At 35.5% G+C, this 26,819-nt stretch overlaps 1 protein-coding gene across 3 annotated transcripts in view; it reads right to left on the bottom strand.

Moving 5' to 3' along the window:
* Nucleotides 1-26,819, bottom strand: part of LOC123534848 (phosphorylase b kinase gamma catalytic chain, skeletal muscle/heart isoform-like) — a 114,024-nt gene that overhangs the window by 10,605 nt on the left and 76,600 nt on the right. For all 3 annotated transcript variants that reach the window (XM_045317294.2, XM_045317291.2, XM_045317292.2), the window contains 6 exons: nucleotides 22,233-22,408; nucleotides 21,472-21,526; nucleotides 10,870-10,935; nucleotides 8,884-8,956; nucleotides 5,992-6,082; nucleotides 2,789-3,033 (listed from right to left, as the gene is read on the bottom strand). In XM_045317294.2, coding sequence (XP_045173229.1) covers nucleotides 2,789-3,033; nucleotides 5,992-6,082; nucleotides 8,884-8,956; nucleotides 10,870-10,935; nucleotides 21,472-21,526; nucleotides 22,233-22,408 — 706 coding nt within the window. The remainder of the gene's footprint in view (nucleotides 1-2,788; nucleotides 3,034-5,991; nucleotides 6,083-8,883; nucleotides 8,957-10,869; nucleotides 10,936-21,471; nucleotides 21,527-22,232; nucleotides 22,409-26,819) is intronic.

Below are 26,819 nucleotides of genomic sequence, written 5' to 3'. Positions count from 1 at the left end.
AAACAAGAGGACCATGATGGTCCTGAATCGCTCACCTGTCCCAACATGACCCAGTTTTGAACTGAGTATGACGTCCTTTTTTTTCTATTATTTGACATAGTGACCTAGTTTTTGAGCTCATGTGACCCAGTTTCGAACCTGACCTAGATATCATAAAGATGAACATTCAGACCAACCTTCATACAGATCCCATGAAAAATATGGCCTCTAGAGAGGTCACAAGGTTTTTTCATTATTTGACCTACTGACCTAGTTCTTGATGGCACGTGACCCAGTTTCAAACTTGACCTAGATATCATCAAGGTGAACATTCTGACCAATTTTCATGAAGATCCATTCAAAAGTATGGCCTCTAGACAGGTCACAAGGTTTTTCTATTTTTAGACCTAATGACCTAGTTTTTGACCGCAGCTGACCCAGTTTCAAACCTGACCTAGATATCATCAAGATGAACATTCAGACCAACTTTCATACAGATCCCATGAAAAATATGGCCTCTAGAGAGGTCACAAGGTTTTTCTATTATTTGACCTACTGACCTAGTTTTTGAAGGCACATGACCCAGTTTTCGAATTTGACCTAGATATCATCAAGGTGAACATTCAGACCAATTTTCATGAAGATCTTGTGAAAAATATGGCCTCTAGAGAGGTCACAAGGTTTTTCTATTTTTAGACCTACTGACCTAGTTTTTAATCACAGTTGACCAGTTTCGAACTTGGCCTAGATATCATCAAGATGAACATTCAGACCAACCTTCATACAGATCCCATAAAAAATATGGCCTCTAGAGAGGTCACAAGGTTTTTTTATTATTTGACCTACTGACCTAGTTATTGACGCAACGTGACCCAGTTTCGAACTTGACTAGATATCATCAAGTGAACATTACCAATTTTCATGAAGATCAATCAAAAGTATGACCCTAGAAGGTCAAAGGTTTTGTTATTTTTAGTACCTAATGACCTAGTTTTGACTCGAGCTGACCCATTTCGACTTTGACAAGAATATCACAAGCAATGCATCAGAAACTATTATACTTTGCCCTGAAAAAAATATGGCTACTAAACGATGTACACAGGTGTTTTTTATTTTATGCGACCTACTACCAGTACTCTATTAAAGGTAGTGACCCAGTTTGTTGACTGACTAATATCATCAATTTATAACTCCTAAATACAATTGCGAAACTTAGATTAAAAAAATGGCTCCCTGATGGTCACGTTATATCTAAATTTTCAATACTGACCTAGTTTTGAGAAACCGCAACGTGACCAGATTTCAAGCATGACCTAGATTCATCAAGAATAACATTCTGGATCACTTTCATAAAATCACATGAAAAATGTAAACCCTTGAACTTCAAACAAAGCGCACGTACCACAACACACGCAAGTCACGCGTACGATAACGAATGGACTCGCTAGCGGTCACAATAAAGCTTCACCATTAACTATCCTCTTGTTACATTGTTTTACTCTGAAAAAACTTGAACTAAATATAATAATACTAACATAGCCTTCTTATTGGACAATTTTGATCAGAAACAACCAATCAGGAGCCAAGGGTTTTAAACTCAAGTTTGGAGACCTGTCTCAGTATGCAGTGTTGTTATTGGTCAATTCTTAAGACTGAGCTCAAAATTAACCAATCAGATGCTAGAGATTTGAGACCTTGACCCAAGATGCCAGAGTTAAAGTATGAGATTGGTCTCAAAACAGTTATGTCATCTTGAACCCAGGTTTTAAACCAATCAATGAGCACTAAGAAAGCATTTAATTTCGTGAGCAGTAAATTTTGTGCTTTGGCGAAAAATGTTTATTTTGTAGGAATATGATATGACTTTGTGGAAACAAACTGAATGGGAATTTTACTTGTTTGTTAGGATCTATTTTTTTTTGTATTGACTCAACCACATAATCCACAAAAATTAGTCCCCCGTGGTCATAAATGATTTGGTGGTAGTTCTCTACTTATCCATGAAAAATAAATGTCGGACAAGACGACCTTCTCAATCTTTTGTTTACCCGGTACTAATCGGAATGAAAGATTAGTGAAATAAATCCAACAGGTAAAATTCAGTCAAATTTGGAATGAACTCTTGTATTACGTAAGATTTTATCAAGGTTTACCAAATTGACAAGTAAACTGATCTCAAGCTGACATAATAGTGTGCACTGTAATACAAATGAGAAATTCAGCGAAGGCTATTTAAATAGATAATACCTCACTAAACTAACTCTATTTATGGGAATGATATAATGGTGCATGATTTTAAGATAAACACGCAAAAACATGAAGTGAACTGGACTTCAATAAAGCTCCCACGGCAATATGAGATATTTACCCTTTCAATAAACTCACAGACATTTCCTGAAAGCAGTTACATATATATTCACTTGCTTTGTTCATATTGTATTACTCCCTCAAAGGAAGAATGCTTTTGAAGAAATGCATTAAGTAACAGGATAAATATCTGAAATTCACTATGAATAATTTACTCGGTTTTGTTTGTTTTTCTGGGTTTAACGTTGCACCAACACAATTATAGGTCATACGGCGACTTTCCAGCTTTGATGGTGGAGGAAGACCCAAGGTGCCCCTCCATGCATTTTTTCACCATGGGCGGGCACCTGGGTAGAGCCACTGACCTTCCATAAGCCAGCTGGATGGCTTCCCAAAATGAACAATTTAATGCCCCAACTGATGTTTTCCGTCACTGCAATTGATTCATAACTAAATCATATGTCACTAGTTTATTTTTACTTTAATTTTGACAATTACTAACCAGATCTTTTGGTGGCAGGCTGATGTCATCCCATTCCGGGCTCCCAAATTTATAATTCCCTTGCATAATCATTCGTAACATTTGCATCTGTTTACGATGCCAGAAAGGCGGCGCTCCACACAATAATGTATACATAATAACTCCACACGCCCACATGTCTACCTCATGTCGGTACCCGGGCACGTTGTCGTACATTGAGACAGCCAGTACTTCAGGTGCGAGGTAACCAGGTGTTCCGCATAATTCTATAAAATATAAATATTTGTAATCATGATAACGAAAAAATCTAACTCATGGTCACGGGTAAAATAGAAGATATTTCATAAACTAAATCAACCATAATTTATGCAAAATCAACATCTTTTGGAATAAACTTGTCAGCTTTTGACCATACTTTGGAGAATTCATATGCAATCAAAATTTTTTTTTATCATTGTGCTTGTTTCACTTTCGTAACTCTACATGTATAATTTTTGAAAATCACCCACTTAATTCAATGCAAATCATTATAGAAACTCAAGCTGCAGTTGTTCAATCTGTTCCAAAAATAGCACTGAATAAGCAGGCAAAAGTGTACTTTATCACCTCCTACACAGTTGATGCACAGTGAGAAATTACTCATTTATAAACCTAACATCAAAGCTCTTATATTCTTGTTAATGTGTAACATAGAATTAATCACGAAAGTTATTTTTCTACTGGTACTTTGTAGAAAATTTTATAGCAAAATGTTGACCAAAAGCGAAACATTTTTTTGACCATACAATGTTTTATATAGAATAAGACACTGTATATTAGGAAAATTTTGCGTCACTTTCATTTCTCAAATCCAATGGATCTGCGAACACAACCTTTACAAATTTACAGAAATCTTTGGCATTTTCCATAAAATGATAATTACTAATGCAATATGTGTCACAAAGCTAGTGTATTAACCTTACAGATATAGGGAAATGTGTGCATTTTCTTTAAATTTGTGTTTTACTGTAGATACCCATGTATAATGCGCATCCGTGTATAATGCGCACCCCCGATTTTGGCCCAAAATCCTGGGGAAAAAACAGTTTTGGTCAATTTTGAGGTGGATGGAAAACAAAAGTAGAGTTGCATCCACACCGGTAATAAATCTTATTTCCGCGGCAGAGAGCAGCATCGGTCTCACGGTACTATCGATTTTTGTTTTCTCGAAAATAAAACAAGTAAAATACTGTTTTATTTGTTGTTTTACCTTTTTAATTAACTATTTTGAATAAATAAACAGCAGCTGATTCCATATTGCAGAACGGTATCTTTCAAAATGACATGAGCTTCTCAATTCAAACCAATAACAAAAGGTGTGATAGTCTTTTTGTCACGATCAAATAGCCAGTAATTACCCGCAATTAACGTGTCACCTTGTGTCAATTATGTTGTTCACAGTTTGATCTCGGTTAAAGATAATTTTCGATCTTTAATTAGTATCATAATTTTTGTGATTTATTAACATTTCTTTCATCAAAATACTTTTAAATTTATATGAAATTAATTTTGTTTGAAAGAAAAATAAACCATTCGATCTTTTACGGAACATAACTGCAATCTTAGATTTTAGCGGTCACTGTAAGCGCGGGGAGTAGTTTCCCTTTACCAAAATGGCGAACATCGGTAACAAACTTGTTTAAAGTTGAAAGATTGTCTATACCTGTGTATTATGCGCACCCACGATTCGGGGGCGGTCCCGGGGGTCAAACAAGAGCACCGCCTTGCGGGTGCTGACGCTCATCTGATTTTTTTTGTATAATAGAAATATTGTCCTACCCATGATTTTCTAAGTCTAAAAAGGGCCATCATTCTTGCAAAAAGCAGGATAGAGTTATGTTTCTTGATGTACAGTGTCCACTTATGATGGTGAAAAACTGTTGCAAGTTTTAAAGCAATAGCTTTGATAGTTTATGAGAAAAGTATACTTAAACATAATACTCAACCAAGAAAATGATTTTCTAAGTCCAAAAGGGGCAATAACTATTGCAAAAAGCAGGATGGAGTTATGTTGCTTGCTGTACAGTGTCAGCTTATGATGGTGAACAAGTGTTGCAAGTTTCAAAGCAATAGCTTTGATAGTTTAAGAGAAAAAGTTCACCTAAACATAAAACTTAACCAAGAAATCTGATATTTTCTAAGTCCAAAAGGGGCCATAAATCTTGCAAAAAGCAGGATAGAGTTATGTTTCTTGATGTACAGGGTCAGCTTATGATGGTGAACAAGTGTTGCAAGTGTTAAAGCAAAAGCTTTGATAGTTTAGGATAAAAGCTGACCTAAACATAAAACTTAACCAAGAAAACTGATTTTCTAAGTCCAAAAGGGGCAATAATTCTTGCAAAAAGCAAGATGGAGTTATGTTTCTTGATGTACATGGTCTGCTTATGATGGTAAACAAGTATTCCAAGTTTCAAAGCAATAGCTTTGATAGTTTAGGAGAAAAGTTGACCTAAACATAAAACTTAACCAAGAAATCTGATATTTTCTAAGTACAAAAGGGGCCATAAATCTTGCAAAAGGCAAGATGGAGTTATGTTTCTTGCTATACAGGCTCAGCTTATGATGGTGAACAAGTATTCCAAGTTTCAAAGCAATAGCTTTGATAGTTTAGGAGAAAAGCTGACCTAAACATAAAACTTAACCAGGCAACGCTGACGCCGACGCCGACTACCGCTCAAGTGATGACAATAACTCATCATTTTTTTTCAAAAAATCAGATGAGCTAAAAACTGTGCATTATACATGGGTATCTACGGTACATGAAACAGCATGACTGTGTAAGCCGAACTAAAATGGCTTGGAAAATTCTTCTCATTCTGCAATACAATGGCGTCATGCTGCAGAAGCAAAACTGCAGCATTTATGAGAGTGCATTTCCTTGGGAAGTTGTTCTTTAGCAACAATAATATAGTTAATTGAAGTAAGTATCAATTATAACAATTAATCTTAATTCTGTAATGCTATGGAATAGGCAACTTTCTAATTGTGTTTTATTCCACAATATTAAATGTTATAAATCATGTTTAATTCCATAATATCAAATGCTATAAATCAACCTTAATCACCTTGTTATGAATTGTTACAAATTCTCATCTCGTTAATAGCGATATTATTGGGTATAATACTTATTTATATTCACATCTAAATTTACAAGTTATATTGGGAGCTAAACGCGTATCAGTTACCTGCTAATTCTTCATTTGGACCTAGAACTGTGGCAAAACCAAAATCTGACAGCTTTACATTCAAGTTGTCATCTAAGAGTATATTCTCAGGCTGAAAATACACAAAATGTTCATGTGATATTTTTAACGAAAACATTTTGAACTTGGATGACATAAGTTTAAACCACCATTATTTCAAAATTATTCACTCAATCAAAAGATTCAGATGCAAAATGATGCCCACCTAAGTAGTCCAGACTTTGAGCTAGATAGACAATTACCATGACAGAATCAATGTGTCTCCCCTCCCCCTAACTGCCAATATAAAGATTCTATATCCCCAAAATTACTTTGCAAAGTCATAATTTTTCCAGTTATCATTTAGGCTTCATATTCATAGTTTGGACAAATATTAACCCTAACCCTGCTTAATTTCTATAATGAACTTGTCCATTTTTCAATTTGGACAGTACCATTAACTGTTTAAAGGGGTGCTTACCAAAAAGATACTGACTGAATGGGGAACAGTGCAGATCTTGATCAGACTGCATGGATGTACAGGCTGATCATGATCTACACTGGTCTCAAAGGCAGAATCAATTGTGTCTAGCATAAAGGTAAAAAGGCTTCATGAAATACTGTAAAGTTTAACCGACTTGGTTAACCCTTAGCCTGCTGCAGGCGAATTTAACAGCCTTTGCAAACAGCTTGGAACCAGATCAGACGCCGATTAAATCGGCGTCTGATCAGGTTCCAAGCTGTTTGCTACTCTGACAATATTTCTTCCAACTTTGGAGCAAATTGAATGAACTTTACAATTTTAGCAGATGACATTTCCAGCAGACGACAATTTACCTAGCATGCTAAAGGTTAATAAATAAACTTTTCAAACTAAACATTGTGCTATTATTGTATATATATTCAGATGTGTATGACACGGAGCACCTACATTCTCAGTGCACACTAAAATCCTTGCACCTATGTGATAAATGTCAAACAATATGTAACAGATGTCTCTGGAATGTAAGTTTTTATACATCATTAAGATATATCAGGGAAACGCCTTTCTTAATATTGAATTTGCATGTTTTTTTTTCTCTTTACCTTAAACCTTTCAACTTTTTACATTATTCATCAAAGCCAATCGATGCCCTTGAGCCAAATGTTAACTTTATTTTGTTTCACAGATCAATATAATCAATATTATTATATGTTTAATAGAACATTAAATTTTCCCAAATACTTTTGAATTTCATTTTAACCCTTATCATGCTGGACACGATTGATTCTGCCTTTGCGATCAGTGTAGATCATGATTGGCCTGCACATCCATGAAGTCTGATCATGATCTGCACTGTTTGCCATTCAGTCACTATCTTTTTGGTATGCACCCCTTTAAACAGTTAATGGTACTGTCCAAATTGAAAGCTGGACAAATTCATTATAGAAATTTTGCAGGGTAAGGGTTAACAAAATCATGGGAAACTACTTTTAACTGATATCATACTTGTTTCTACCCAAGAAATTAAATTCTAATGAACAAATTAAATTCCCATCTGTACTACATTTAATTAAAGACTCCTGGGCCTAACAAAATTTAATAGCTTGAACAGCAGAAACCAGGAAATTTTATGTTCACAAAAGTAAAATAATTTCACAATATTTCATTTAAAATCTAGCTATAAAAATATGCAGTTATATAACCAAGAAAACCGCACTAGACACCATGATTATTTCAGTACATTTTATTACTAATATAAAATGTATTTATGGTGCATACCGATTATTCAGGGCATACCGAGGGTTAATGATTTACATAGACAGCAACAAAAATTCTATAAAAGGTAAAACGGTCTGTTTTAAATGTGACAAGCAGCAATCCATTATGTTGCACACCTTTATGTATTCGATCGCATCCCACGCGTAATGATTTACAAGGAAATGAAAAATCTTACAAGGAACGTTTTGCCCTTAAAAATAAACGTAATCCAATCGAACGAGACTTCTTTGAGGTGGAGAATAAGAATCACAAATAAATATTTACAGAACACCTGACATAGGTCTGATGCAATAAATTTACAGGAGACATGACATAGGTCTGGTAAGACTAAGTAAATTGAACAGCTTTGTCCCTTTACTGTCTTTTTGCTGGGACTTTTGTATGTGGATTTTAACTGCTGTTTTATGTTAAACAGATTTTGTTACTATGATAAAACTGATCATAAAATGATTCAAAGCAGCATTCCAACATATGAAACCCACAGCTATTGTAGTGTTTTGGTATTAAAGTTTTAATGTTTTGAAGCCACATATCATACAGTTGAACCTGCCTCAGTGGGCACCTGTATTCAACAGCCACTTGCCTTTAGCAGCCAGACAGCTAACGTTTCAACTGACTTTCAACTGACTTTAATAATATTATAATTTCAACTAGTCTGAAGCAGCCACCTGCCTTAATATGCCAGATTGTGTTGCTCCCTTGGCTATCTGCTTAACACAGGTTTAATTGTAGCAAAGTGTGGAATTCTAACATGAGCCACACCATGAGAAAACCAACATAGTGCATTTGCGACCAGCATGGATCCAGACCAGACTGGTCAGGATCCATGCTATCCGCTTTCAAAGCCTATTGCAATTAGAGAAACCATTAGCGAACAGCATGGATCCTGACCAGACTGCGCAGATGTGCAGGCTGATCTGGATCCTTGCTGGTCGCAAACGCACTATGTTGTTTTCTCATGGTGTGGCTCACATATATTTTGTACGGAAAGATCCTACAGCAAAGAACAAACTATATAATTTTTTTCTTTCCTCCTGTCTAGAAAATTCCAACAGAAAAACGCTGTACAAAACCAGACCTTTCTAAGTAAATAAGTTTGAATGACTTTAATTATAACTTGACAGAATTCTTACCTTTAAATCTCTATGGACTATATTTTTGCTATGTAAATACTCTACCGCTGTTAGTAATTGCTTCATAATTATTCTGAAATACAAGAAACACACTGTTACTAACTTGCATAGTGCGAAAAGGAAGTGGTATAGTCAATCAGGAAATACTAAGTAGTAATGGGTGGGGTAAATAATACTTTAATTTATGAATACTTAAACCAACATAGAAATAACTGTTTTATCCATTTGTAACTATTTATAGTATCTGAAGTAGAATAGTTTTTAGATTAGCTAACCCTTATGATCATGCTGAACAAAATTTATTCTGCCTTTGCGGCCAGCGAATATCATGATCTGTACTGTTCGCCATTCAGTCAACATCTTTTTGGTATGAACCCCTTTTAACACTTACTGGTACTGTCCAAATTGAAAGATGGACAAGTTCATTATAGAAATTTAGCAGGGTAATGGTAAGTACTTGTCCAATGAAATAGCTGTACTGATTTCATACCCAAGAAATTCAATAACTTTATAGTAAACTTTACTAACAGGTTATCCTTCCTTTTTTTGTTTATGTAAACTTGTTTTCTGTTAACTGAACCTGTAGGAACATGATTATTATCAACACTTGAAAAAAGATCACTGGACATTCAAGTCAGTTTAACAGTTCATGATAATATTATTTTTGGCAAAAAGAAATACTAGGTATGCCCAGTTTTATCAGCTATTTGAACAGGCTAGGCCTGAGGCCTGAATAATAATCTAAGGAAAGAAGAACCAACAGGTGAAGCACATGCCTGCAAATGTGGAGGGCCTAAGTTCAAATCCTTACCACTAAGGCTTTTGGTCCCCCATCTCTGATTCATGTGGTAAAAATGTTGTCGACACTGGATGCTAGGAAATAAGGACCAAAATGTGCATGCACTGGTGTGTGTTTGTGTGTGTGTCTGGATGTTAAGAAATGATGACCAAACAGGGTGTGGGTGTCTGGAGGGGGAGGTGGGGTTAGGGTCTGTACTTGGATATCGACATCTGTATTACCTCACAATATTTCTGTTGTGTAGACACACAAACACACAGGAGGTGACTAGTTGTTCTATACCTCAAAACAGGTAAAACCAGTCGCCGAGTGGTGCGTGCGTGGTGGGGGAGGGAACTTGACAGCCAAATGAAGGCCATCAACCACAAAAGCAAGCAAGGGGCTGAAGATTTAAGTGTATATTTCCTAATTTTTTTGTTTTTTCATGCATGATACATCACCACATATAAAAAGATGCCACAGGATGTTGGATATTTACCAAGCTTGTTGAGGTATAATTAACAGTCATCACACCCACATTAGGTTATGACTAACATCATTTTCACTAAAGATTATGCATGATAACACCTAAAAAACATTGTGTGTTTTTCAATTAAGTAAACAGGCTTTCCTCTCTTTTCTGCAAATAACTGACACTTTGAATGATTAGCAATTCTCAACATGCACACAAACCAACATCAGATCAGTCTAGAAGCCAAAGGGCTAACTGAACATAAAGGATAGCTGGATTATAGTGAAACATGACTGGAGATTCCTTTTTAGTCAAGTTATGCCTGCTCTCCCCGCAACCCTTTTGGAGCAAATGTAAAATGGAAAATATTTAACCCTTATCATGCTGGACACGACTGATTCTGCCTTTGCAACCAGTGCAGATCATGATCAGTCTGTACATCACCATTTAGTCAGTATCTTTTTTGGTTTCTTTTAACAGTTAATGGTACTGGCCAAATTGAAGGACGGACAAGTTCACGATAGAAAATTAGCAGGGTAAGGGTAAATCTGCAATAGCATTTGTTAAGTGGTGTTGTAAAACCAATCATTCTCCTTTCTGATTATACAGTCTTCCATTCTCTTTGATGGAAAAGACAATAAATCAGACCAAATGTACTGGGTACTAAACATAAAATATGCATGGTTTTATTTTATGACTTTCTAAGTTCTGAGATGGAAGTATTTACGCTACTCACCTAGTACGTTTTTCTGATAAGGTTACTACTTGAGTTAGGTAATCAAACAATTCTCCCTGTTTACATCTGAAATAAACAAAGATAAACATATACATTAAAGTGGAGCTGTAAGATATATCTGTGGCCAAAACTTCACCTCCTTGTACACTGCCAGTACTGTTTTACCTAATACTTTTTTTCACAAATATGTTTTCCCTAATACGCTATCGGTACTGTTTTTCCCTCTTACATCGACAGAACTAGTTTTCCAGGACTTTCAACTTGCCTGACAAGAGCTAATTATCTGCAAAATGCCCTTACAATGACAAAACGTATTTAGGATGTATGTATGTGATCATGTGAGTGAGCATAAAAAACTATTCAACTTTCATATAAACATGAAACAAATAATTGCAATATTCATACAATATAAAATGACGACCATAATGATCTATTATTGTGTTCAGAGTCCATTAACATCATGAAAGTCGTTTAAGGTGTCACATCTGATACATTAGTAACATAAAAACAATCATTAACATTCACTGAGTGTGTCAAAAAATACCAAAATAAAAGTCTCAAAAGGAATTTCTATACCAAACAGCGAAATGGGAACAGTAAAGTCATAGAATGCAGAATACCAAGCCTATAAGGATCTTACATGCCTGCCTGTAAGACAGGATTTTCCCATACTAAGGCAGAAAAAGTAGACTGGAAAACCAAGCTCTAGCAAGGTTTTTACCCATACTGTCCTGCCGGTTGGGAAAACATTTGCCTCACTTGGGCAGACAACTTAGATAATATTTCTTGCCTACCACTGATATCACAGCATCATTTTCAAAAATATTGTAATTTAAAAATTGCCCATACAATGACCTCAGATAATAATGTCAAATTATGATGTCAATAAGTGCATGTGTAGCTTATCTTTCCGTAAAAAGATAAAGTGATCTCCTATACAGATAACATTAACAATGCCTTTCCGGGTGAGGTAGGCAAGAATTGCTTGTCCTCTTATGAAATTTTCATGACTATGTTATGAAAATTAACAGACTGGTTTGTTAAGGCGGTGCCATACATTAACAACATTATAAGAGCCATGCCATGAGAAAACCAACATAGTGGGTTTGCGACCAGCATGGATCCAGACCAGCCTGCGCATCCGCGCAGTCTGGTCAGGCTCCATGCTGTTCGCTTTTAAAGCCTATTGGAACTGGAGAAACTGCTAGCGAACAGCATGGATCCTGACCAGACTGCGCGGATGCGTAGGCTGGTCTGGATCCTTGCTGGTCGCAAGCCCATTATGTTGGTTTTCTCATGGCACGGCTCATAATGCTAAAAGTACCTCCTTTCTCTGTTAATCATGGCTATACTCCATACAAGGAGAGGAGAGAATTCAAATCCAAATGCAAAACTCCCCATTCGGAAACATAATTTTCCAAACTGTCTGTCAGAAAATTAAGATAACTTCAAAAGATGATTTAACATCACAGAACTGTGACTTAATTTCAAAATTTCTTCATCAGAAAAATATCGGTGAAATGGATATGCAGGTTAGGATATGTTATCTTGGAATATAATCTTAAATGACCGATATAACAATCTCTTTATATAGGGCATGTTATAATCAATTTCTAAACAGATTAAATTTTAAAGAAGTCCATTATAACATAGTATATTACATAAATTTCTTAAATTTCATTGAAACAATAGAAAACCCTGAGTTGTTAGTCAGTAGGTTCCATTTTTTTTTTACTTTTTTTCAGTTAAACTTAGCACCTCTAAGTACTTTTTTGTTTGAATGCATATCAATAGCTCAAAGGAAAAACTGTGTCAAACTGTGTCCTTATTAATTCAAGGAGTTACAACAAATTTCCTGGTGTTTTTTTTTTACTTTCAAGATTTGTTGTTGTTTTTTATTTCCATTGGGAGTATTTCAAAATTAACTTTATTGATTGTTAGAATAAATAGGATACAACTTCCAGATGAAGTAAACATGTTTACAGACAATCATCAAGTAAGAACAGACTGATTGGTCATTTACAACTGATTTCAAAATCCACAGAAACTGCTCCAAACTGGTTCTTCAGTGCTCTCTGTTCATTGGAAGGATAGCCTTCAATAACTGCCCATAAAAAAGGGATTTTTGCTGCATTTTCAACTAAATATGTTTTTTTTTGTTTTGTTTTTTTTTTTTAAAGATTGCGTTACTACCGGCAAGCTAAAGCTGAAATATAACACTGATAAATAATAAATGTCTAAACTTTGAAACAACTTTTTCACATCTTTTCAATGGGGAAATTTTATCCAAATGTAGAGGGTTTGGTGGATGGGGGGTAAACACCTAGATGGAGGCAACGGGTTTGAATTCCTGTCCTAAATAAAAACAGTAATATTATATTTACTATGAACAGATGTGTTTACATGTGAATACCAGCAACATTTCTATCCTCATACAACTTGGTGGATCCATCATCCAGCTGTCAAAAAGTTCAAAAGTTCAAATTTTTTACTGTAAATATTAAACATGTAAACACCTGATAATAATATATGTGAACCATCAGCATAATAAATAAACATTACTGCTGTTAATTTTTTTCAAGATTTGTGTATAGGGGTGGGATTGCTTTGCTTTAACTGCTTTTGGTTTTTAGAGCTATTTTTTCAATGGTATTTCAGTTATATAATGTCGGGCAATAAACCTGCCCTGTTCTCAACAAGCAGCTGCCAACATCCCCGTATGAATCAAGAGGTGGAGAACGAATGACATCAGACACAATGTCTTTAATCAATACGCCTCCCCCAGAGATCGAACTCAGGTACCCCGCGATCCGTAGATCTGCGCTCTTCCTATTGAGCGTAAGTGGGTGGACACTGAAGTGATGGAATGCAGGCTAGAAGAAAGCTAGGAGGGAGTATAATTCTTTTAGTGTATTCAGACTTAATATTAAATAAACCTTGAGAAACCACACTCGACAACGCCAAGAATAGATATGCAATATGCAAACATAGAAATTACCAATTTAGGATATGCACTTTACATTTATTAAATCAAGGTTGTAAATATAAATCATGACGGAAACCTGAGCACTTCATAAATTGTTCCCCTACTTTTTGTTTCTACCTTTTTTAACCTGTCTTCTAGAAAGGTATTTAAATCACCGAAGAAAAAATGCAAGTGTTAAAATTTGTCAAGATTCGAATGTTGATTCAAGACTTTGGTAAACTAACAATCTGAACAAATATCAAATGGAAAATAAACGTCAATTTGGTATATGTCAAGATAAAAGCTATTGACAAATCCTTAATTTCATTTCACGCATTCCTCACATTTCAAAAAAGCAATTTGTCTCCAATATAAATTGAAATATGAATTTTCACTTTCCTTTTCTGAAATTAAAAAAGATGATGGATGAGATTAAACGCCTTACGCAGATCTCTGTGGTAATTTCCGATTATAGCCGCTAGTAAGTTCAGTGCATTCTCATTTATTAATCGTTTGAACCTCCCCGGTAAGTGCTGTACGAGGAGGTGTTGTTGGAACACCTAGCAGGTTCAAACCTGTCACCTTTGGGTCGATAAACTAATATCTTATCCAACTCACAGTTTTTTCAAATCTATGGATGGGTGAGTATGAGGAAAGAAGAAATTGTGTAGCCTAGCTGGCATTATGTGCAAAATGCAAGTGAAAATTTTCAAACCACAAACAGATATTATGAACTTGCATTTCCTTGCGAGGGAAATAATTTTGGGCCAATGAACTGTTTTAACTGGTCATCTCTATCCTTTTTTTTTTTATATGACATTGCAGTCATTTCAGGGTATTTTGTCTTTTTTAGAATGTTTGTGTAATTGGTGGAAGTTTTATATTTGATAGTATCATAAAAATACAAAATCTCTGAAAAGATCCCTTAACGGAAGCATAGAATAAAGCCAAGCAACCTAACAACAGATTCACAGTTTGATCAAATCAGAGCACGTCTACTGAACAGCTGACAAGTACCCAATATAGCATTATACTCATGTACTTGTTTTTTGGTAAACTATTTCTGTTTGCACAAACTGAAATTGCTAGAGTTTTTAACTTTTGATTGCCATGGCGAGATATGCACTGTGGATCGGAAATGTTCTTTTTTCATTTAGGGAGTAGAAAAAATTCTACCTGCAAAAACTCGCAAGTAGTAAATCTATCTAAATTCGAAGCAAGACCTTTTTAATACTTGACTAAATAAGGAAAGCTCAGGGGGAGACTTTTACCTAATCTCTAACATACTGTAAGTGCATTTTAGGATATTTCGTTACACAAAAGGAAATCTACAGTTACAGATTATTTTCAAATAGAAAACAACAATTTTATGTGAGATCATGTGCAGAAAATAGTTGCATTAAAGGATGCATGAAAAACATGAACTTACGAAAAATCACAGGTGTGACAAATCTTAAATCTTAAAGTAAGATAAAGCAAAACAAGTACTTTTATACCCTAAAAATGCAGGTTGGTTTTTCTCACACTAATCATGCGCATGTTACATAAAGTCAAGATTTCAAACTGCAAGGGTATGCATGTATTATTCACGACACAATAGAAAAATAACCTTGAGCGCTGTATGAATTGAAAATACCGATATGCTCAGTGAGTTCTCGAGAAACTGATCTGTCTACAATAAAGACACATTCAAAAGGAAAGTTGAAAACTTAAAAAAAAGCAGTTTTGCAGGCTTTAAGGACATTTTCACAATTTCAGAAACTTTGTGCATAATCAACCTTTCTGAAAGGTCTGAATTTAAACAAAATGCAGATAATAAAACCTATTTCAGTCAAAATAACTGGCCTATTTCAGCAATTTTCAACCAGTTAACAACTGCAAAAGTCCCGAGAATAATTAAAAGTGAGTTGAAGTAAAGTGTCCAGAATGGTTATGATATTTTGAATGTTTGAAGCCTTATCGATTTTATATGTTCAAATAATATTGCCCTGCACAAAAAGGCAGTATCACAGCTTTTTTACCATGGAACTAAGTATGATACGATAATAGCCTGGATGAAACCTAGCTTTTGTTACAGGACAGGCAGGCTGGTGTAACAGCTGGGTAATAAGGTGTGATAAACATGGCTTTTAGTATATGCTGGTTGAAATAAGTTTTTGTTATTGTATGAACATACTAAGTATTGTTAAACTATAAATATCATACTTCAATAAACATCCTCTAAAACGTAGACACATGTGCGTCATTCTTGTTCGTCATTATGTTATAATCTATTACAACATCTACAAACGCGAGAACAAGGTAAACATAACCGTGATGTTCTCTGCATCAGTTACTTCAAAACATTTCATGGTTAAATTGGACCATCTTTTTACTACAATACAATCAATAACAATAATTTAACAAATTATTTTTCGGCGACGCCGTCTAAATTTGTTTTCGTTACCTATGCCACGTGACTTCAGTTTGCAAATCAAACTACTTGATAACGCATTATAGATAATTTATCAACATGGAAGATTTATGCAACACTCTGCCTGATTGGACGAGAGTGTCAATTTCTTTCACTCTGTTGATTGTGCTACGCTGAGTGAAATGTAGACAAAGCGTTTATCCTAAACGACGCTGTTCACAGTTTTAAAGCTAACTTTGGCTCAGTACATTTAACAAGAATATTGATATATCTCAAAATGATAAGTAAGTTTAATAAATATGATAAAAACCTGTTCAAATACCAACATATATAAAATTAAAGAAAGAGCTGAATACGGTCTGCGTATCACATGAATAAGGGTGTGATAAGAGTCTTTTATGTAGAGAAGTGCTTTTTAAAAGATTTTCCTTGTTACAATTGTCGTCTGTATATGAAAAGGTTTCTTGCTTTTGTGACTTATTCAGATTGCATATTAAAATGAGCACTTGTTTGCTTTGATATATTTATTATATATAAATATTTTTCTTTAGTATGGTATGCAAATATTGAACTCAGTTGAAATCTGTTTTATTATATATATGCTATATAATAACTGAATCTCATTACACTGAAATGAAGGTACGCTGCATACAGTTTATCTATGTGATATGACTATGGTCAAACTTTGCTTATGAAACAGAAATATTGAAATAATTACAATTGTATGTTTTGCTTGACCTTCACTTTTTTATAGGTGTGACGTCATTGTCCAAAGATTCATGAATAGCGAATATGCATTTGTTAAAGCGGGATCAGTTGGCCTATTTTAGAAATAAAAAAATCCTTTAATTGATTTTTTCTCATGTATTCTAATCAAACTTGATTTGTAGCATCTTTATTAGGCCCGCATGCTAATACTTGGTCTGGAGCATCATTATAAGGTCCTCTTCCAAATTTATTTATATAGGAACTTGGGCCCTATTAGTGACCACTATAGCTAAAAGTAGATATGCCTTTCTTCGCATTAACCACTAAAATGTAATGGATTTTTATCAAACTCGATGTGTAACAATATCGTAAGGTCTCCTGCTTTTTTGTTACAAATGGGGATAGGGACCAATTTAGCTAAAAATATAAACACGTTTAATGACCTCTTCTCATGAACCGCTTCATGAATCTTCATCAAACTACTGCTGTAATTATTCGTCTAAGGATGAACGAAACAAAATTGCAGCCCTACGAAACCTTTGCGAAAAATTAAAAGAGAACCATTTAAATTGTGCGGTGTTTAGTTTTGCAATTTGAAAAATGTTGACGAAAGATGAATTTAGATGAAAAATTCATAAACTTCTTTCCTTATTGCAATTCGCCGACCATCATTTTTAAAGATATTTCTTGTTTATACTATATTGGTATTAGTTATGAATGCCACCTTAAAGTTCCATATTAATTAAAGGCCTTTCAATTTTATTTCAGTTTTTTAAAACAGATATACCTGATGGCATGGTTAGAAAATCACTATTATACACTACACAGTCACGAACTTATATCAGTTGGATCATAAAGGGAGGTAATCATAAATAATGGATTCAATATTTTCCTACTATGTTAATCAATAGTCAAAGCTTTGGCAAATATAATTATGCGAAAAAATTATTCAAAAAATTATTAAACATAAACGGACATATCTTATGTTCATAACAAGAGATCACAGAGTGATCTTGGCGCCCACCAATGTGCCATTTTTGAGTGTTCCAAATTTCAAGACTTATTGACTAGCTCAAGGTCAAATTTCATTTCCTTACACAACACAAATCTATGCATGTGGTCCAAATTTGAAGCCTGTAGCTACAGAAATGTGAAAGTAGGTCACTAGGTCAATCTTAAGGTCAAAGTTCATTTCGGTACACGAAACTATGCAAGTGGTCCAAATTTGAAGGCTGTAGCTTGAGAAATGTAAAAGTAGGTCACTAGGTCAAAATCCAGGTCAAATTTTACTTCGGAATACAAAACTATGCATGTGGTCCAAATTTGAAGCCTGTACCTTCAAAAATGTGAAAGTAGGTCACTAGGTCAATGTAAAGGTCAAAGTTTGTTTCGGTATACAAAACTATGCATGTGGTCCAAATTTGAAGGCTGTAGCTTGAGAAATGTAAAAGTAGGTCACTAGGTCAAAATCAAGGTCAAATTTTATTTCGGTATACAAAACTATGCATGTGGTCCAAATTTGAAGCCTGTACCTTAAAAATGTGAAAGTAGGTCACTAGGTCAATGTAAAGGTCAAAGGTCATTTCAGTACACAAAACTATGCAAGTGGTCCAAATCTGAAGGCTGTAGCTTGAGAAATGTAAAAGTAGGTCACTAGGTCAAAATCAAGGTCAAATTTTATTTCAGAATACAAAACTATGCATGTGGTCCAAATTTGAAGCCTGTACCTTCAAAAATGTGAAAGTAGGTCACTAGGTCAATGTCAAGGTCAAAGTTTTTTTCGGTACACAAAACTATACATGTAGTCCAAATTTGAAGGCTGTAGCTTGAGAAATGTGAAAGTAGGTCACTAGGTCAAAATCAATGTCAAATTTCATTTTGAAACATGAAACTATGCATATGGTCCAAATTTGATGCCTGTACCTTCAAAAATGTGAAAGTAGGTCACTAGGTCAAAATAAAGGTCAAAGTTTTTTCCAGTGCACAAAATTATGCATGTGGTCCAAATTTGAAGGCTGTAGCTACAGAAATGTGAAAGTAGGTCACTAGGTCAAAATCAAGGTCAACTCATGTCAAGGTTCATCTTGCCAATCAAAAATATACATGTGGTCCAAGTTTGAATGTTGTAGTTACTGACAAGAACATTTTAAAAGCTTTTCCCTATATAAGTCTATATGAACCATGTGACCCCCCGGGGCGGGGCCATATTTAACCCTAGGAGGATAATTTGAACAAACTTGGTAGAGAACCACTAGATGATGCTACATTACAAGTATCAAAGCCCTAGGCTTTGTGGTTTGGACAAGAAGATTTTCAAAGTTTTTCCCTATATAAGTCTATGTAAACCATATGACCCCCAGGGCGGGGCCATATTTGACCCTAGGGGTATAATTTGAATAATCTTAGTTGAAGACCACTAGATGATGTCACATGCAAAATATCAAAGCCCTAGGCCCTGTGGTTTTGGACAAGAGGTTATTCAAAGTTTTTCCCTATATAAGTCTATATAAACCATGTGACCCCCAGGGCGGGGCCATATTTGACCCCAGAGAAATAATTTGAATCATCTTGGTAGAGGACCACTAGATGATACTTCATACCAAATATCAAAGCCCTAGGCTCTGTGGTTTTGGACAAGAAGGTTTTCAAAGTTTTTCCCTATATAAATCTATATAAATTATAGAAATAAACAAAGGGCCATAACTCACTCATAAATTGTTGAACCAGTCTGATTTTCAGGGGGACACAACTAGGGTACCAATACATCATTCTGACAAAGTTTGGTCAAAATCCCCCCAGTAGTTTCTGAGGAGATGCGATAACGAGAAATTGTTAACGGACGGACGGACGGACGGACGGACGGAATGACGGACGGACGGACCACGGACGCAGAGTGATTTTAATAGCCCACCATCTGATGATGGTGGGCTAACAAAAAATGTGGCTCAGCCATATTATAAACAAAGGTGTTTAACCTTTAGCATGCTGGTGGCAGTGATTCTGCCTCTGCGACCAGTGCAGACCAAGATCAGCCTGCACATCCGTGCAGTCTGATCATGGTCTGCACTGTTCGCTATTCAGTATAAATTTTCAGTGATCACCCCTTTGAATTATAAATGGTATTGCCCAAACTGAATGATGGATCAGTCCATTTCAGAAATTTAGCAAGCTAAGGGTTAAATTCCACTTACATATTATACAAAAATGTCATATTGTGTTCAATTTATTTCACAAAGATCAAGAGATATTGAACTGGTGTGTGGGTTATAAAAAACATTCCCCCAGGAAACTGTGATCTGTTACAACCTTTCTCTGACCCTCTACACCACCTAATTTGATACAAATAAGAGATAATTTAAGTAAACAAACCAATTATACCCACTGATCTTAGCTTGATGGTGAAGAAAGCTTGAAAGTTATTTAAACTCAATCTCTGTACCCATTACCACTGAGGTGTCAATATTTACAACAAGAGTGCCTGTCTAAATATTCAGTTATGTTCGTTATCAAACTTGGCCGAGATATTATGCCCACAAACATTGTCAGCAAGTTTGGTAAAGATCGGATGAAAACTATTCGACTTAGGGAGCGGACATGCTTTGGACGCCGCCCGCCTGCCAGCCATAGGTGTTCACATAATAAGCCCCGCTCTTTCAGAGACGGGCGTATAAAAAAAAGATCCTTTGGAAGCACTCTAGGAACACAAGTAGTACCAACGTTCAGTAGACTTGCTTTGACTGAGTCTGTCCATGTGAGGTAATGGAAAGTGCTGCCTCCATCACACCCCATCAGCACTAGCTTAAGCAGAAGTGCAATAGTGACCCTGGTTGTGTTCAAAACCTGCCTCAACAACTGACTTCTTTTCCACCCTCAATGTATTCATATAAATTGCTACATCAACATAAAACAATTGTTCTGCATCTATTTACATAACTTACTGTATCATACAACTTGGTTTTGTATAAAAAACGCATCATATTACAAGGCTATTGTGCTACCTCAGTGGCTACAGATCAATAAACATGCAAAATAATCCATTTTTAGTTTAGCAACCCTGAAATTTTATAAGAATTTCAGTTATGTAACAGTGGGCAGTTTATCTAAACAGTAATCCTGGATTGTGTACCAGTACTAACCTGTTTCCTGCAAGAAACTGCCAACTTCTCCACATAATTACAGGTGGAGGACGAATGATTCGCAACGCAATGTCCCTTATCAAGCTGACACAGAGAACATACCCCTCACTCAGGGATCGAACTCACAACCCGTTTCCGTAGATCTGTGCCCTTCCTACTGACCTAAGCGGGTGGGCTATGACAACATGACCACAGACTTTATGACCCCATAAAAGTTATTTGTCCCCATCTCTTATTCATGAGGGGAAGTTGTCAGTTTTATGTTAAGTACAGGTTCAAAATCAGTGTAATCCTGCAACACTGTCAACATCAGCTAAGTAACAGAAATTGTGCTAAAGAATGGCACTGTTTATTTAGTTTAAAGCAAATAAAATACTTACAATTCAAAGACTAGAAAGATGAAGGTGGGGGTTTCAAATGCATCATGGAGTTCAACTGAAACACAGAAAATATTCAGTATTATTCATGGTTGTGAAACATTTCTGCACAGCTGTTACTTACTAAAATATTGCTGAATCATCCAAAATATATCTGGAAGTAAACAGACAAACTGCATAGATTTCCGTATTTTGATAAGACTTTAAAAATAGTGTTTTTAATTGAAATGCTCCGTGATGCAGAAAATTTCAAACATTGCAAAATCAGTAATATTTATGGAGACTAATTTTCTGGAAATTCATGGTCAATCCATGAATCTAAATCCTAACGAACAAGCAAAATTCCCATTCTTTTATCTTAGACGAAATCAACAAATTTGTACCCCAGCAGAACAGTCATTTTGGGCAAAATCACAAAATTTTACACCCATGAAATTAAAAGATTTCACAGTGATATATAACGAAACGTTACACTGAACCTGGATATCTTCCTTTATATGGAGTTAGAATTTAAGACAAAAGACCTGTAGATTACATTGTACACTTTGGTTTATATCTATTACAGGCAGTTTAGATACTCAAATGTTTTTTCTTCTTTTCAAACAGTTTTGTGCACTTCTGAAAATTCATAATCATTGTATCAAATTTTCAATTCCAACAGCAACTTTTAAAGCATATTTTTTCTCTCCAAAATTTGGACTTCACATCTACTTCCCAAAGAAGTGATGGTGAATATGTCGCTTTAAATAAAACTGCAAACTTACTTATCTGTTCGTGACCAGTACACATGCGTAGAATGTTAATCTCTCGTATAGTGTCATCCTTGGTCTGTTCGGTTTGGTACGAGTCTGATCGTTCGCCACTGATGTCAATGATCTTTACGGCATATTCTTTACCCGTATTCTTTTCTGTACATTTTCTAACTACACTACTTATACCCCTGAAATGATACGGAAATAAATGTCGCTTAATCTTCCTCTCAGGATAAACACAGCACAAAAAACCCCCAGAAACTAGGTAAGACTCAATTCCAGTGAGTTAGTAATACAGGTGGATCCAATTATGATATCTAAAGCATTTAGGGACTCATTCTATACAGAAGTTGTAACCCTGGAAACAAACTGGCCTTCTTAAAATAACAAGAGCTGTCTCCATAGGATGACACATGCCCCCGATGGCACTTTGAATGAATAGTTATGGCCGATGTTAGAGTTTAGGACCTTTGACCTACGGAGCTGGGTCTTGCGCGCGACACGTCGTCTTACTGTGTCACACATTCATGCATAGTTATTTTAAAATCAATGCATGAATGACAAAGATATGGACCGGACATGCCCATTAATGCATTATCATGAAAATAACCTTTAACGTCTAAGTGTGACCTTGACCTTTGAGCTACGGACCTGGGTCTTGCGTGTGACACGTCTTACTGTGGTACACATTCATGCCAAGTTATTTGAAAATCCATCCATCGATAACAAAGATATGGACTGGACACGCCCATCAATGCACTATCCTTTAACGTCTAAGTGTGACCTTGACCTTTGAACTACGAACCTGGGTCTTGCGCGTGACACGTCGTCTTACTGTGGTACACATTCACGCCAAGTTATTTGAAAATCCATCCATCGATGACAAAGATATGGGCCGGACACGCCCATAAATGCACTATCCTTTAAAGTCGAAGTGTGACCTTGACCTTTGAGCTACGGACCTGGGTCTTGCGCGCAACACGTCGTCTTACTGTGGTACACATTCACGCCAAGTTATTTGAAAATCCATCCATCGATGACAAAGATATGGACCGGACACGCCCATCAATGCACTATCCTTTAATGTCGAAGTGTGACCTTGACCTTTGAGCTACAGACCTGCGTCTTGCGCGCGACACATCGTCTTACTGTGGTACACATTCATGCCAAGTTATTTGAAAATCAATCCATCGATGACAAAGATATGGACCGGACACAAGAAATTGCAGACAGACCGACAGACAGACGGTTCAAAAACTATATGCCTCCCTTCGGGGGCATAAATACACCCGGCACTGTTAGAAAGTACTGACTCTAGTAACAGAGGTGTCAGTAAACAGATGTGTCATGATACAGAGGAGCTGTTATACAAAGGTGTCATTACACAGAGGTGTTGTCATACAGATATCATAATACAGAGGTGTCGTTACACAGAGTGTCACTACATAGAGGTTATATTGTATATTTACAGCCTTTAAATACTTATGATTACATCTTTGAACAACTCACATTTTAGACCATTGCTGTTTGATGTTTGTTTTTAATATTTCTGAAATAACTGACTGATCAAAGGCTCTCTCTAGCCCACACAAATAGCAAAGATTATCACTGTACAATACATATACAGTATTACATTTTTCCTTTGATTTCAAAAATGATCCAATACAATCTTCTTTATTATTTATATAGCGGATTTTTATATTGCATTCCTTTGCTTTTATTTTATTGATTTTGCAATGATAAAATATGGATTATCAAGCTTTCCTAAAATCACTACTTTAATTTATAATATTTGCCCTGCTTTTTCATCAATCTTTGCAGTTATATAGCAAAACCAAACTAAATTTACCTACCACTATATCCACCCCCCCCCCCCCCCCCAAAAAAAACTTCCTCACATCTTATTTACACAAAGAATAAAATATTATTAACTTTTTCTAGAAAAGGAACCCCTTTAGTAGAATGCAAACCCTCCTCTCAACACATTACTTACAACTTCCTCACAGAATGACAGTGGAGGATGAAAGACCTAGATATATTATCCTCAGTTAATCATCTCAGAAAACATAATAATGTGCCTCTGATCCCTACAGCCTCTCTATGAAAGGCATACACTTATTTGTGGAATGGAATGAGATACTTATTCCATTCCATTCCATTTCACTATCTCCTTCCATTCCATTCCATTCCAAAACATACTGATTTGTTTACATCTTTAGGTCATATCTCATTGCCATTTGTAACAGATTGACAAACCAAAGTTCAACTTTAGGTAGAATTGGTTCATTAAAATAATTGTTGTTTTGCCAGAAATAACAAGGTCATTAGGTCATTAGATTCTTTTTGGGTCTGGTTTTATTTGATTAAGGAGGAAGAGTGTGGGGGGTGGGGGTGGAATAGGGATCGAGTGATATCAGAATGGATTATTTGTTTTGCTTTGAAACATTAAAAAATAGGGCCAAGTTATTTATTCTGATGTTCATTTGGAGCGCTGGTCCCTCATGGGGGGACGTGGGTTCAATTCCGAATCCGGGTCGTAGCATTTCCCATGGCATTTAGTCAGGGTGTTCCTTCACCCCCTACCTCTGTTCCAATAAGGGAAATTGTTACTTCGTACAGGAAATTGTGCACCAAGTACTGGTAAACTGCGGTAGCTTGCCCAGAAATGGTATGTCACTAAACTAATTGTCCTGATATGAATGAAAAAAAGTTGAATCAGGGCGTTAAACTCCAAAACACAAACCGCAACTCATTTTTGGATCCAATTCAATTTGAACTTATACAGAGTACTGTGTAGGTGAGGACACGAAAAATAGCATGACAAGATTAGATCCCACAGCTTCAGACTACTTGTCAAGACTGCATCATACTCTAAGTAAGCTAGTTTGCCCTTGACATTGCATGATTCCAATTAAATATTCTGGGGCATTACCAAAATGAATGGAAGTTTGGAATCGAATGGAATGAGATACTGGAATGGAAATGGAATGGAATGGAATAAGTATCTCATTCCATTCCACAAATAAGTGTATGCCCCAATGAAAACCTTATGAACTCTTTCTATATAGCTAACCAAGGGTTAGTAAATGACATCTGCATGTTACTTATTTATGCAACTTGACTGAAAGTAAATAAAATACATGAAGATAAATTCAAATAAATCAAGACCGAAAATGTTGACATTACATCAACAACAGATACCATTAAAGTATCACCCATAATTTGTCACAGTAAAACCCGCCTAAACTCCCACATAGCAGCAGAAACTGTCTGTGCACATGGTAAATTAAAGTAGGCTGCAATCTCCCTGGAAAATCAATTAATGCCACAAAATTCCAAGTTCTGCATAAGAAAACAGCGGAAAAACAGTGAAAAGTAATCTTATTGTTAGTGCTTTGCTGCTTGGTGATTTTACAATGGAAACATGATAATTATGAACTTTTTTGTTGCTATATGTTTAGTATAACATGAGCATTTTGAAGTACTGCATGATTTATAATTATTTTTCAACACCAATTTAACCTTCACCCTTCTGAATTTCTAAAATGGATTGGTCTGTCTTTCAATTTAGGCAGTAGCATTTATTATTGGAAGGTAGTTCTCTGAAAATGTACTACAATGCAGATCATGATCAGCTTGCATGGATGTCCAGGCGGATCTTGGTCTGCACTGGTCGCAGTTAATGGTACTGTCCAAATTGAAAGATAGACATGTTGCAAGTTCATTATAGATATTTAGCAGGCCTGGATTAGGAGAGAACTTCGGATCAAACTTATGAACTTCCCAGATACGTATATTGTTTTTTGGTAAATAATGCTTCTTCAAGACATTCATGTTTTTTTTTAAAGGTGTTTAATTACTCAATATATACAAACAATATAAACAACAAGCTTTTCATTATAGAAATATAAATCTCATAATGTTTCAGCTCTGAATCACTTATTAAACCGACCAGTAAACATCACAGAAGGAATGTTTACAAGTGAAAAGGTAAATATCAGGGCATGTTTATCTAGCTAGGTTCTCTTAGTGGTCAAGGTGTCCTTTAACAAAAAGGTGGTAAACAAGTCCAGCTGAGGTGTATGTAAACAGGTCACTGATAAATACTAATCCCCAATGATAACGCGATTCCCGCCGAAACGCAAGGACGAGTCTATTTCATGATAACTGATGAAATAATAATTCATAATGGTTACCCATTTACTTGACAATTAAATATTAGTATTTCTTTCATTTTAAATAGCCACTATGTATATGGCAACATAGCTCAGTTGGGTAAACTGCAGACAACAATTGGATATAAGCAAATCGTTTTGTGGGTTCGAATCTTCATGAGGGTTTTTTTTTCAGATTTTTTTTCTATTCGTTTTCATTTTTATTTCATTACTTTTGTTTCTTTCTTTGATGGTTTGAATTTGTATATATGTCTTTATATAACACAATAGCATGTTCATTATTCGCATGGCTTGAGTGCATGCGTTTAATCTATCATCTTTGATATATAATAAACTATTCTGATCTGCCATATCGGCTTTAGATACCTTTCTGTCGTATTGTCACAGAGCTCATGAAGGAAACTAAATTTTTATGCAAAAGTGA

The sequence above is a fragment of the Mercenaria mercenaria genome, chromosome 12 (genome assembly GCF_021730395.1).
Source record: "Mercenaria mercenaria strain notata chromosome 12, MADL_Memer_1, whole genome shotgun sequence".
NCBI classification, from domain to species: Eukaryota; Metazoa; Mollusca; class Bivalvia; order Venerida; family Veneridae; genus Mercenaria; species Mercenaria mercenaria.
The sequence above is the reverse complement of the archived record's forward strand: the minus strand, read 5'-3'. Positions and strand labels throughout refer to the sequence as shown.